The 15,625-nt window shown below is 39.5% G+C and overlaps 1 protein-coding gene across 3 annotated transcripts in view; it reads right to left on the reverse strand.

Moving 5' to 3' along the window:
- LOC115233019 (semaphorin-2A) overlaps positions 1–15,625 on the reverse strand; it is a 367,181-nt gene that overhangs the window by 181,623 nt on the left and 169,933 nt on the right. For 2 of the 3 annotated variants that reach the window (XM_029803231.1, XM_029803232.1), the window contains one exon: positions 8,558–8,675. In XM_029803231.1, coding sequence (XP_029659091.1) covers positions 8,558–8,675 — 118 coding nt within the window. Of the gene's footprint in view, positions 1–8,557; positions 8,677–15,625 lie in introns of all 3 variants that reach the window. The other variant, XM_029803230.1, reaches the window with a different exon arrangement.

Below are 15,625 nucleotides of genomic sequence, written 5' to 3' on the forward strand. Positions count from 1 at the left end.
CTGCCCCCGATCTCTCTCTCTCTCTCTCTCTCTCTCGTCCCGACCAATTCGGCCTGATTATACATTCCGTTTTCGGGGTATTCGGGCAGTAGTGCATTTTTCACGAGCAGTTAACTGAAGTAATTAGTCATTGGACAGCAAGCAGCCGGAATAAACGGTCCATCCTGGAGAGCATTTTGTGGCGCGCGGACGCGATCGATACGTCCCGCCGGTGCGGAACTTTGGGGCTTTAGAACTGTCAATTGAAAATGCCGAATACAGGCCGGAGTATCGAGTAGTCGACAAGAAAGATCGATGCGTCTATAATCCCAGTAAGCTTAAAACATATCAATAAAATATTGATGATTGCTCTTATTGGAGGACTCGTCAGGAAACTTTCAATGCGCGTCGCGCTTTTAAACTTGGCAATAATACTTTGCGCTTTCTATTCTTGCGCTCCTGTCGATTAGTCACCGAGTTTTACGTCCGCAAGATGGTCCAAAGAACATATCTCTTAGTTGAGTGTTCGATATATTAAATTTTTAACGATATAGAGGCGTGGAAATAAAATAAAATGTTTATGGCTGGACGCTTTCGACCGCACACTGTGCGCAGTAATATCGTCCCTATTGGCATTTAGACCGCGGCGTTGCGAACGGTTACCAAAAGCCGCGAACCAGCAGGCGCATTCGATATCGTACTAGTGGCGTTATTAATTCCTAGTGGTTCCATCGTATACACGCTCGGGACGATTGCCGTTAATCGTGTCTGCGGGCCGGTTAATCGCTCAGATCGAGATGCTTGATTAAAGTGAAGCGAATAGGCGGTGATAATTATCAAGTATTCAATGGAGCGTTCTTGTAAATCATCGTTCTAACGATTTACACACAACATATTGTCAAATATATTCTTCTTCTATAAATACCTGTGTGAACCAACGCATCCGTTATAATCGCGAGAATTGAAAGATAATTTTGCTTCGAATATCTTCGCTCGCCGAATCTCTCGCTAATACTCGAACTGGAATAATGCGCTCCCTTTCCGATGTTTCGATTCCGGAACAATAACTCGACATTATACAAATCAAACGAGCGTTGATATTCATGAACCCGAAACCGGAGGGTAAAGGTATAATTGCATTACGCGTACACCCTAAAATACGACAGCGGGGAGATCCATTCCGTGTCCCTACGTTGGTAGAGCTTAGTTCCCATCGAATTTTCTCTCGTATAATCGTTCGTGTTTCACGCATCTCCACCTCGAACTAGATAGAAGTGTTAACTGAAAAATGACAATACGAAAATTTGCCGCACGTATCTCGAGTTTCGGCTGACTTTTTAAAAATATTGTTTTGTTATTCCCGAGACATTTAGCTGCCGTGCATCACAAAAATATATACATTATCCAAATTTTTGCAAAATTTACATGTAAATTCACAAATATTATTACTGTTTAATTTCAGCGTTTCCTCCGTTATCCGCGGTTGACCGTAGCGTTCTCAAACGCACATGCGATTACTCAACCACAGGCTCGATTGCATTCCACGTGATTATGGTCAACAATAATGTTGTGGACGTCGGTAATAATGATATGCATCATGTGTACGTGGACGATGCATTTGTGCGAAATGACAAAAACACGCGAGCGGTAGTGATAACGAATTTGGAAAAGGAAGAAACGAACGGCGAGCAAAACGAGAAGTACCACGAGCGAACAGAATAGACGACAGGTACGCCTTTCAGTTTTGTGCGGCGAGGGGAAATTGAAACAGCTAACCGCGTTGGCGTTGACGAGGGTGAAGGGAGAGAAGAGGCCGTGCGCACATAGCGAAAAGAGGCGACTATCGGGGTGCGAACGGTAGGGAGGGTGCGAACGAGAGAGAAGGAGAGCGAGTGGGGGAGAGATGAAGAGAACGAGAGAGCGCTGGTACCACGCGGGAGAGATTCAATCAAACGAACGCATATAAATGAGTCGTTTCAGGGTAAAACTGAATTATACGCCGGCGCTTCTATATCCACACGCGTGCGTCGCGCGTGTACGTATACGCGCGCGCTCACACGCGCGTATGCGGATCACAGTCGCTGTCGCGAACGAACCATGGAGAGCAGTTGTATATACTGGCGAATATCCGGGAATGTGCTCTCGCCGGCGGACCCTTATTCGAAAAGATTCGTTTGGATAACGCCGACAATTCAACGGCTCAATCGAAAGGTCGAAGCGGTCGTAGAGTTGAATAAAAACAAGCAATGTGTAGGTCGATGATGAGAAAAGATGGCATCAGTCGGTTGGAAAGATTTGAGCATGGCACGATATTAACGCTACTCGATCTATATACATGCTGAGTATATATATATATATGTATAGTTATACATATGTACATTTGAGATTTTTCTAAACGGATTTCCTACCCGCTGTTCTATGTAAAAAGAGGTAATCTTCCATACAATCACTGTAACGTTGAAAAGAAGACCAAGCTATTCAACTGCAGGAACAAAGAATTACATACGCAGGAATATTTTCAGAGCTAGAAATGAATACGTAGTATAGCGGAATCTGCTGTATCTGTCTTTCGCAAAGATCACGCGCGACAAATCTTTTCTTCTGAAAAGTTATTTCGCAATAAAGAGCTCGACAAGAAATAACGGTCGTCCTTCGCGGAGAAGTGGACGGTTTCGTAGCATGAGTGACGGCGAAACGAGAGGGATGTGGAGAGAATAACGGAGAGTGAGAGCCCTAAGAGATATAAAAGAAGGAAGAAAGAGGGAGAGAGAACTCTGGCGGACCGCGGTAGGAAATTAAATAACCAAACTTTTCCACAAGGATCCCGGGGGTTACTTTGGAAGCCAACGCCAGGCAGAGCAATGGCAATGGCGGTGAAGTGACTGGAAAGAATCAAAAGAACAAACGGTAGCTAGGAGGTGAGCAGGAGAAGCGGGAAAGGAGGAGAGGTGGCGGTCGCAGAGGGATACAGGGTGGTAGGGAACGAGCGAGCGGCGAAGGCCGCAAGAAGTGCAAGATAAACGTGCCTCGGTCCGCCATTCCGTGTCCCTCTTTGTCCTATCGCCAACCCTGGCGTCGCTTCAACGAATTTTCGAACTTTTCGTCGTCCTCGTCCGTCGTCCCGTTATTCTTGTCAGTCTTACTGGCCTGCATCGCGCGCGTCGTCACGCGGGAGCGACGAGGAAAAGTTCACCCGAAATCTTTCTCCGCGTTCCTCTTTCCGCCGGAGACCCCGCGCCAAGTTTCTTCATTATGCCAATGACCCGTTGTGTCATATCACGTAGAAAACTATGGCACAAAACGCAGGTTATACGCTGGTCCATTAACCTGTTCACTATAATGATTATTATAAGCTCGCTCATCGCTGGCTAACCATTTAACTCTGCTCGCGATATTGATCTTTTCTTTACTTATTCTTTAAATAGGTACAGATAAACGGAAAGTTTTAATATAATCCTATTAATAATTTAAAAATTATGTTTGACATATATTTTGACATACATTTGATTACGATAAACTCACCGTGTAAAGATAGTCCTATATGTTATGCTATATTTATCATTGTATGATTGCGAAAGGTTAAATATGCATCTCGTTTATTGATTTCCCAAGATCGATATACTTACATACAGGGCAATGTAATGATGACGAAGTCTTTTATGATATATTGAAAAGCAAGGTTTTTTTTTAACCTTGATTTAAGTCGAGAGAGAGATATATTATGGTTTTAAATATAAATAAACCGTATTTGAACATTCGATATGATCGAAAATATAATTATTGAGGCAAATGGAACCACCAACTTTAATAGCGTATCGTCGATGATCGGCTAACATAATAAAGGTACACAAGCTGCTTTGCAATCTCGTAGACACTGATAATTGGACCAAGCTTTCACAACACGAATTTTAGTTCGATCCTCTGGCTCCTACGTTATCTAATCTGGGGAGAGATGTCCAGAATAGTTCGAGGTAATGAAACAATCTAGAAACGCAATTTGGCTTAACGATGAGAATGATTTCCAATCACTGATATATAATGATAAAATCACGTAATTAAATTTCATCGGAAAGTTCTAGTTGTCTTAAAGAAATCCCAATCATAAATTTGTCCTTGTTAGTTATGAAATTGTAACTACTTTCGTGTCACTGCGAGATAGGAACTTAAATATGTTAAGAACAAAAAAATATTATTTTAAATTTCTTACTATATTAATATAAAATGCAATGTATCGATCGCGCAATATTATGGCATATAATTCAAATTATTCAATTCGATATTTCTTTGTTAAATCGATGGGATTTCACGAGTACGTTATCCTACGCATTTTTTAGATATAAGTATACTTTTATATACGAAACTTTTATATACAAACATCGTTTGAGAGCAAGCGAACAAAATGTGGATCACAAATAACACGAAATTGAGTTGCCGACATGTGAAAATGTACATGGTAAAACGGTATCGGACTAGACCCGTCACCGACGACCCCTTCATCGATGCTGAAAGGAGCCGCCGCGACCATGTAGAGTCAGAGGATGAAGACCTCAACAAATGCCGAGATTTGGTTGCCTCGGATGATGGATGTGATCTGGCCCGAAGGGGAAAACAGCTTCAGCGAGCGAAAAGAACGAAGCGACGGTATAAGAAAAAGAGAGAAAGAGAGAGTGAAGAGAATAACGAGAAGACGACACAGACGATAGGAATCGACATAGGAAGTACATGCACAGAAGATTGATAAAAAATAAGAAAAAAAGATTGACGCTATGTCGCTAGAGATTGCACGAAATTGCGAAAGACGGAGAACCTCTGCGAAAAAAGATATTTCGTCGCGTCTCACGTCATCAGAAAGAGGTACGCTACGCTGTCGACGGATAAATGCAATTTTTCACGGGTGCTACGGAGGCCGGAAGTCTGCCGGAAGCCGGAAGCAGGATCGGCGAATCCGCGAAACGCGCGCGAGAGGAACAAAGCTTCGGCCAGACGTGCGTGTATTCGCGCGAGCAAAAAAAGCACGGCCTTATCTCACTCACGACGGGGAAAGATTAATGCCGTTTGATGAATCGCGATGTCACTTCTCGCTGTCGCGTATAATTGTGGCTATACTTCATTCTTCATACGAGTAATATCTCTGCTATTCCTCTGCACGCGATAAAACGTACTAGATATTCCGATTTTGTCACGATGATCAAACCGATAATGCATCGATCGTTCGATGATATGGCGTTATCGATTTATCTATCTAAAAAAAGGGCAGCAAAAAATTCATCTAAATGAAATATTTATCTCTTTTTCTCTTGAGTCTACTTCTCCTCGTGACACAGATAAAGTCTCAACATGATTTAAACCTTCTCAAAAGAAAACACTTCGTGTTACCAGGAAGACAGGAAAGAAAGATATATATATATATATCTATATATATACATAGAAGAAACATATAGCACGATGACGCGGAATGGTCTTACATCAAAGGCTACATCGTTGGAAGCGGAAGTGAGGTGATGCTTATTCAGTCGGAAGTTGCAACGCGGCTTACTGAATCTCACAGAGAGTAAAGAGGGAGAGAGAGAGAGAGAAATAGAGAAAGATAGTCCGCTATGCTCGTGAGCAGAAAACTAAAGAGGAAACAAGAGAAAGAAGGGGAAAGAGGATCTATCGGCCGGAAGGCCGATACACTATCTATGCTACCTACTGCGACCGCGATAGATAACTCTCTAGAAAACTCGGTAAAGCCGCTTAGTCGGAAGTTGCAACGCGGCTTACTGAATCTCACAGAGAGTAAAGAGGGAGAGAGGGAGAAATAGAGAAAGATAGTCCGCTATGCTTGTGAGCAGAAAACTAAAGAGGAAACAAGAGAAAGAAGGGGAAAGAGGATCTATCGGCCGGAAGGCCGATACACTATCTATGCTACCTACTGCGACCGCGATAGATAACTCTCTAGAAAACTCGGTAAAGCCGCTTTAGAACTTGCGCGTTGGTCACTTATAACGCGAGAACCCGCAATTTATCCCTGCGATCGATTTCACCGAAAGCTCCTAATTATCATGGTTGCGGCGCAGATAAACTATTTAAAAGCTATGCAAATGATTACTTTAGCGTGCTATTCCTTAGACAGGAATGAGATGTAGAAATTGATATTCGTGTCTGACAACGATATATCGAAAACTACTTCCCAATATTTATATAGTTCTAACACAAGTTGAAAAGAGGTCGGAAAGAGCGCAAACAAAATATTGTTGCTGTAAAAATACTAAATGTGTAAACAAAAGGAAGTCGGTCGGCAATGAGTTGCATTAAACGCGGTATGAATCATTATTGTGTCGCGCGAGCACAAACACAATAGATGCAATTAAATGTCGAAGAAAGCGCTGCTCGAACAAATTAAAAAAATCGGAATTTCCAATAGCTCGTTTAACCGCCAATAATCGACATCCGAGAGATGAAAGACGAGGGCGGACGCGACTGACTTCGTTGTTCGCTCGCGATGTGGCGAGGCGTGATTAATACCGAAATACCAATGACTTTATTCATGAGGGATCCACGCCTTGTTATGCAGATCGAATTTACGGTTAAATCATACGGTGCTCTCGCGGTATCCCGCGATCGTCAACGTTACTCTCCTCTCGCATCTCGCTCGCGGCGATGGCGCGAAATCGGGATAACGAGGCGGACGTAGAGGCAAAAGAGAACAACGCACAGACAGGTGGCTATGAATACGCCTTAAAGTAGCTTTTCGCTCTGCAACCAGCTCATTCTCCACGCCTCATTCTCCGCTGCTGTTCTCTTCCGTCTCTGTGTTTCATTGTTTTTCTCTCTTCGCCCCTTTTCCGTTTGTTCCCTCGGTCCCCATCTCTCCTGTCGCTCCGTCTCTCTCCGATACTCTATAGTTACGTCCATCTATCCTCGTTTTCGTCTCTGCCGAGGCGGCACCGTCCTCTATTCGCCTCATCCCGGTACGACTGCCCATTCTCGGACCAGTAGTGAGATAGACGTTTATCTCTCGTTTCTACAAACTATGCTCGCTCGTGTTGCGAGGCAGGAAATTCAGGCGATCGATAGGATACCGCATCAGAATCACTCACAGACGAGCGCTCATTTCTCTTGCATTCTTACCGCTGACTGTAATGTTGCAGCAAGACGATTGCCGTTTCTCACATGTTGCGTTATGTATTTTGCTACACTTTTTTTTGACTAATACTATTTGTGAATGTCATTCATTCTTACGTATCGCAGTTTCTTAGCTTTATAGAGAGAGTTTATATAGTTTATAAAGTTCTAAACAATATATACTGCATATTAAAATTATCTACATATATTCATTAATAAATTGCAACTTTTATCTATCGATAATATTACACAATTCTCCGATTATTTCGTTTAAAACTATTCTTTCTTTTTCTTTAGTCTGTGTTAAAATATTAACTAATTAATTTTTTTTTTACTTTTTAAACCATATTAAGCGTTAATAAATACCAATCATTTATCAAGAAGCTCAGTATGCCCTGTCGGGAAATATATAATTGCGAAAAACCAGTCACGCCCCTTCAACCGGTTATTACGCTAACGAGCCTTCAAAGGTGGAATATCCAATACATTAAATTGAAATTTATCATCAGCACTACCGTGCTGTCAGTATCGTCGCATTAAACGACCGTGGCGATATAACGATGTTTTTCATTATATTCGCGATATACCCAATTGAAGGGACAGTAATCTTTACGATAGTGAATGATCGAATTTCTTTAGATCCCGTTTTTCTTTTAATACAAGATGAATTTGAGAGAGGAGAATATTTATTTATGTGGTTATATAAAATAACATCAAATACAACATTATTTGAATAATTTTCAATTAGATACATAAAGATATATTTGTGTTATATACGTAATTGAAAATTATCCAAATAATAACATGTTTGATGTTATTTTAACCGTAAAACTCTCATTAATAAACTAAAATTTTCACAAAGAAAAAATAAAAATATTTTAATTTTTGTTATACGCAACACATATAACTCATTTGTGAATTACTCTATATCGCTGTACGCAGATAAATCAACTCTATCAAATAAGTATAACAATAAACAACAAACCTCGATGTTTTCATCCTCGCTCGAAAAACAGAAAAAACATATGGGAACATATTTGTCATGAAAAAGATAAAAACATTTGTCATATAAATAATAGATATTGTAAAAATATAAAATCAATTCAAGTAAATAATCTTTGCAACAGTATTTCATAATAAATAATTCTAGTTAATGCTTGAAATTCAATATGCGCGAAAGATAGTAATAAAAAAAATTAAAGCGTGCGACGGTGAATTTACTCTATAATTATAATGCATCTGCTTATGTAACGGGACGATAAAGACGGAATCGGACGGAATCAAATGAAGAGAAAATCGAAGTACCATCTTCAGGATTTCCCACCGGTATCTCCGCGATTCAACGTTCTCGGTTCCTCGGTTCTTGAGTGCGCTTTCGAGAAGCGATGCACTCATGGCATACTAAAACGCCTCACTTTTATTTAGAAATCGAGAACGAGTGTTGCTGGAGAAAATTTAAGCGAGTACTCACCTTCGTGTAGCTTTTCCAGGGTTCCCTCGGCCAAGACTCCAGCAAGAAAGAAGACGAACCAAAGCAAGCCGACCATTCTTCTAACTCTTGATATATCCATTCTGTTAGCACTTAGATACTGCAACAAAAACATAAGATATTAATACAAGTTGCATGGCATTTCAATCAATTAATTAAGGAATTTTTATAATTCATAATTTGTAATCACATACACGCACGCAAAAGCTTCAACATTTCGCAAAACAAAACAGCTTCCTAAATCTTGGGAAGATTGAACTTTCGGGCGAAGGCAAAGCTCGGTCGTGTCTTAAAATACAGAGCAACGATTAACTGGATTATAAATATATACCGACGTCTGCCTAGTGAGAGAAACGATGGTTGGCGACTGGCCAAGATTCTTCATAAAGTACTGGCGCGTACGAGCAATTATGGGAACATTTGATGAATCGCGTGTTTCCAATTCGTACGTAACACGTCGAAGTGAGCGAGTTTTCGAACGTTGCGCGTAATGACACACGGCAATAATGATAAACGTGGAAGAAGGGCGGCGGAGGTTGTTAACATCGAAAGCTCGGGCAAATATGTTTTTATCGCCGTGCTTCCCTCGAGCACGACGAGCACTCCGGGCGGGGCGGGCAGAGGGAAGTTCCGGGTAAGTTCGCGCACTGCAGTATCAATAACCAGTTTTCCGAGACGAAAAACTATCCGAGTCTCTTGGAACCGCCGGCGGATATCCTTCCAGAGGATACTCCGCCTCCTTCTGGCGCGAGAGCTGCGCGGAGCTTCCTCCTCCTCTCGCAACCTTTTCTTATACGGCCGCCCGCACACACGAACCGGAGAGGAAACAAAATAACGAATGGTACTAATAGAGCGCGTTCTTGGTCTCCAGAAAACTTTTCTACTGTGCCGCTCCAGCAACGCGGCCCGGGTATTGGTCGGGCAGTGCATCGTAAATCAAAAGTTTCTCACCTAGAGAGAAGGCGAATATGTATATAACCGCGCGCAATATCTATATTTTCCGAGCACTTTTTTTGCTAGCTTGCAATAAAGATTCAAACAGACCGTACTAAATTAAGAAGTTCCATATGATTGATGATAATGCCATATTATTACTATAAAATAATTGACATAATCATTGCGAACAAAATATATAATAGTCTAATAAAATTATAGATTTTTAATATGCACATAAATGTGTGTCGTGTCAACGATACAGTAAATATCGATTACGTGACAACAGATCGACGATCACTAGTGATGCAGAAGCATCTCGTGGGTCCGCTTATCTTCCCGAGCTGTCTCATAAATCACGCTGACGAGAGCGAGAGTGAATAGAGAGCAAGGGAGATAAATTATCATCAAAGAGTTTCAAAGTCTCTTGGTGGACTCTTTCCTCCTACAGTAATTCGCAAATGTATCGTCTTATAATAAAAACTAATATTTATATTTTATTTTTTAAAATAATTTTAATAAATTAATGAGATTTTTGTGGTTATATAAAATAACATCAAATACAACATTATTTGAATAATTTTCAATTAGATACATAAAGATATATTTGTGTTATATACGTAATTGAAAATTATCCAAATAATAACATGTTTGATGTTATTTTAACCGTAAAACTCTCATTAATAAACTAAAATTTTCACAAAGAAAAAATAAAAATATTTTAATTTTTGTTATACGCAACACATATAACTCATTTGTGAATTACTCTATATCGCTGTACGCAGATAAATCAACTCTATCAAATAAGTATAACAATAAACAACAAACCTCGATGTTTTCATCCTCGCTCGAAAAACAGAAAAAACATATGGGAACATATTTGTCATGAAAAAGATAAAAACATTTGTCATATAAATAATAGATATTGTAAAAATATAAAATCAATTCAAGTAAATAATCTTTGCAACAGTATTTCATAATAAATAATTCTAGTTAATGCTTGAAATTCAATATGCGCGAAAGATAGTAATAAAAAAAATTAAAGCGTGCGACGGTGAATTTACTCTATAATTATAATGCATCTGCTTATGTAACGGGACGATAAAGACGGAATCGGACGGAATCAAATGAAGAGAAAATCGAAGTACCATCTTCAGGATTTCCCACCGGTATCTCCGCGATTCAACGTTCTCGGTTCCTCGGTTCTTGAGTGCGCTTTCGAGAAGCGATGCACTCATGGCATACTAAAACGCCTCACTTAATCAGACTTCGGCTGTACGCAAAGCGGCATTTCTAGGACGCTCGTCCTTGGATCTGTAATTTGCGCGATACCCTCAAAGCCACCGAGCTCAGCTGTCTCCGTCTGCTTTAACGACTACAAGTAACTGGGCATTCCTTTGGTCGCTTGCGGCCTGTGAGACATCGACGAACGCGTTATGCTCGAGTACACGCACATAGAAGAACGTGTGTAACTATGTATACGCTGTATCGGAAAACGATTTCTAAGAGCGACCCTTTATATTACCCGTGATATTGACAAGCACGCGGATTACCTAATAATAAATATTTAAAATTAACGACATTGTTATGATTGCTAATTAATATTTAAATATTTAAAAACATAATTTTATCGCTTAAAATTCACGAAAGAATATTTAATAAGAGAATCGTAAGAGTAATTATAAATTATAATTGAAAATTATAAGATTTTCTGAAACAGTGAAAAGTCATTTTCAAGTTACATATTTAATTATTTCGGGTACCTCGACGATTTTGCTGATAAATTTATAACTCGTGTTAATTGATTAATGAAATCGCGACTTTGATGGTAGTAAAGTAATTGGGAAAGGATCGCAGGCCTCAGGGCCAGAACGCCCAAAGCAGCAATAGCCACTTAGCCACATTGCAACAGGCATTAGCGGTAACGAAGTTAACGAGAGCTCGGTTAAACCGGTTTAGAAGCCACGAAGACGTGCCAGGAGGACGGAAAGCCTAAAACCCGACGGCGGTCTTTGGCTAAGCCCGGGTCCTTCGATCTTGTTGGAATTAGCAACTTCCAGGGCGACCTTCATCGTCTTTACTTTCTTTTCGTATTGAGCATTTTCTAGCTAGAAAGACTTTACATTTCCCGCTGTAATGTTAAATTTATTAAAGATATTGTAACCCCTGATTATAAGAAAAAATTGAATCATATAAAATTTAATATATGTATTTTTAATTACCTTTATATTTTATAAAGCTATATCTCTAATTCTATTCGTATATCGCTTCAACAATTAGTCTTCAACTTTCACTGTGTATTTGTTATTGATCGCAATTCTCGTTGAATTTCTCTATTCATGTAGACACATGATTCGTTGAAACTAGATAGCCCAAGTTTTTAATTTGCTCGTGCGACTCTGATTCTTCTTCTAGTGGAATGTATACGAGGAACCTCTCCGATTTCAATTTCGCCATGAAGAATCCCCCTCGACTCAACCTCGGTATAGAAATGCCGGACAAGAGGGAATTCTCGAGTGCACTCGAGACTGAAGGACGCTCAGGATCAATATTTATAATCTAGATTCTAGACGGTCAGGTCCATGTCTAAAAGCGCCAAACAAGACCCGTGCCACGTTCAATTTTCTAGATTATTCCACAAGTACAAGTATATATATGTGTGCATTACATTGCGATAACACTTAGAAAACTGAAGTAAAATTTTCCGATATCTTTATATGTATCACAAACTTATCTAAGTATTTATTTATCTAACTATATACATTCATATTCGTTTAATTTCTTTCAAGAGAGTTGCTATTTCTGTCGTTACATTTAACCGTTTAAAACAGTCGTCGGCGAATGATCAGCTTTGTTCTGAGAACACGCAGGTCCCATTAACGGAATCACAGGGGCATCGGCCCAGAGCGGCTTGCACGCCGCGCACTCGCGATCACCGTGCTAGCATGCCTTCAAACGAGCTTTCTCGAGATCTTTTTATTTCGTAGGAAACGGAGGAAGAAAAGGCGGCTCTAGCTCGTTAGCGCGATTACAGTGGAAACTACGGCGGGAACACCGATCACACAGCTATCTGCCGTCTGCGGATAGACATGATGGCAGCCTTTGTGGAGTTCACGAGTGGCCGATAGTTGACTAAGACATTCCACCTACCGACAATTTCATCCGGACGCGATCAGACACTCGGTGGTTCGACGGTCTCGACGGTGATCGTGTACGTTTATCAGAAGACGGCGAATGGGCGGCTCGAATCCTTTGAAGTTTCTAAAAGCTATCTCGTCACACCCGATGTAATAACCTTCGTGGTTTCTTAGTGAAGTAGTCGGTATAAAAGAAGATTGCTTAAAACGTGTACAACGCGAGATGAAAGGTTGTAAATACATTTACATCGATCGTGCATACTATAACTGCTTTCCATTGAGTTTCATTGAGATTGAGTAATTTGCGCAGATAACAGAGATAATATCCTTTGATTGAGATATATAACAATGTAATTTTACCTCTTGTATTTATAATTCTTTTCAAGATTGTTAATAAAATTTTATCAAACGTGCCATCGTGGAAAGTATGTATAAATAAAGTATTCCAAATTTTATAAAATTTGATTATGATAATGAAGACGGATTAAACAGAATATACATATAAGATCAAATTCATCAAAATTTTTAAGATTCACAAATTATTTATTTCAGAAGTGATTATTTTCTTGATATTACTTTTCATTTATTTTTAGCATGATTTAACCCCTTGTATAAGATATATTATTGCGATTACAAGATAGGTCAACATAAGGTTCCGCGATTTAAGCAAACAGAAACTTTGTTGTGGGGATCTTGAAGCATACGACATCGTTATACGGTCCTGCGTCCCCAACGGAGGGTTGTCTTTCTTCGAATCAGGGTAGACTGGCTTTTTCACTAATGAATTGGGAGTGTGAGAAATGTTTCAAAAGGGCAAGTCTACTTTTTTTGAACTTATTTAAAGAACGAACGTGACTTAAATTCCGATCTTTTCACAAAAACAACATCTTATTAAATGACAAAAAAAACAATATAACGAATATATATATATATATATATATATATATATGGGAAGTAAATGAATTACATAAATGATTACCTTAAATTATATTATACATTATAAAGATTTTTATGTTAAATATTGTTTTCAACAGTTATTCAATATTAGATAAAAATTATTAATAAAATCGAGGCAAGACAATACAAGATGAGATTTTTACTACCAAGATTTACTCAAAACCAAGACAAGATTTAAGTTTCCGAAAATGTTCAATACCAATACAATATTTTTACGATTCTCTTAAGAATTATTTATTACTAAATAGACATTTAAAAATAATAATTATAATTGATAAAACATTTGTTAGCATAATAAATAGAAACTTTATGTCATTTAAATCAATACTAATTAAAAGCTACAATATTTCCAGTCATAGCGCGCTTTCGTGAACCTTAGTTCATTCCCGAGTGTTCGCTTTATTCACTCTTCGCGTTGGAACTTTTTTAATTTCCGCTCGCAAAAGCTGAAAAAATGTTCGCGCAAAAATCCCTGCAATATTTACTCACATTTCCCGCCTCTTTCTCGTTTTGTTCGCAAATTTCATAACTCAATCTGCCGCATGCGTTCGAGTTTTTCCTTTCCCTCTTCTTCCCACAGCTACCGACTGTGAAAGCCTAAAAATCAATACCGATAATCCTCCCGGCTGCAGTCTTCCCATTTTCTTCGCTTCCAGCGATTATTTCGATCTAAATGACACGGATGCGCGAGCATTTTGATTTTTCGGCGTGCTTCGTTCACTGCTATTTTAGTAAGTCGCGCTTAAAATCGACGGGCTCTTAACGCTGTCAAAGGTCCGTAACGTTCCCAGTTTTAAGCCACCCACGACGACGTGATAATCGAGTGTGCTACGCTTTTAGCTATAATGGGCAAGTACACGCGTCGCTAGGAGTACGCCAAAGAGAACCAAGCGGAAAGGGAGTAGCGCAGGGCGCAACGTAAAAGGGGGCGGCGAACGAGAGAGGCAGAGCGCGCATACCACGACGAACAACTGCGTGGTAACTGAATTACTTGGTACATCGCGCTTACTGGTTCGATGATGCGATTTTACGACAATCCAGCGCGGCGAACGACAATGACGACGGCGGCAACGACGGGAACGATGCGACGCGACGAGTGAATTTTCATCGCTGTTAAAAGCGACACTTAATTAATGCATTGAAGAGATCTATAATATTAAAGCAATTATATTATATGTTTAGCCCCTTTTAAATAAATGAAAATTCCTAATTATACGAATATTGAACAGTTCAGAGCGCTGTTCATTTATTATCAATTTCAAAATTTTAATTTTGGATTAATTCAAATTTAAACTGAATAAAAAATTTAAATCTGATCTTTTATCTGTAATGATTCTTCCGAATTCTCGCGTAATTTTGCACTTTTGTATGTAATATTTAGTTCCGCTCTGATGGATTGTTAATTTTCGCTATAGGAGAGAGAGAAATTTTGTTCGAAGCCATTTGTCTCGGAACATCTGCTGTACTTTTCGAGAGAAAAGTTGCTCTCTCGATCAAACATTTACACGAAACAACCGCGATGCGCATAACGCGCGTCGGTTAGAGTTTCTGTCCTGAAAATAAATTTACAATTTAAGCTATTAATCTTCCTGACCTGTGCACTATTCATCTTGATCGTTACACACGTGTTGCTGCTAGCACGTATTACATGTGTATATGTTTTATGTTATTTTCCTTTCGATGGCTTTTATTTATCCGTCCATGTACCTTTCGTTACGCGCGAATGATAAAAAGCGACGGCGAGTGAAGATAAACCGATACTACGTCTTTTTGCCGGATAGTTTAAACGGAGAAAAATTCAAGAGTGTATCGCAAAAGAAAAATAATTACAGTTTCAATCTTCCAGCTCTCCGGGGAATTACTACGCGGTCGGCGGAACGAATTGACCGTGGATAGAATGGCGCGGGAGTGAAAACTGGAAGAAGTGAAATTTATTTGCGACCATGTGGTAAACTTTAATTGTAAATTCGTTCTGCTACTAACGGATAGAACTGAAAAACGAATGTGTGTAAGGAAATTCATC

This window comes from Formica exsecta, unplaced genomic scaffold (genome assembly GCF_003651465.1).
Source record: "Formica exsecta isolate Colony F162 unplaced genomic scaffold, ASM365146v1 scaffold155, whole genome shotgun sequence".
NCBI lineage: Eukaryota > Metazoa > Arthropoda > Insecta > Hymenoptera > Formicidae > Formica > Formica exsecta.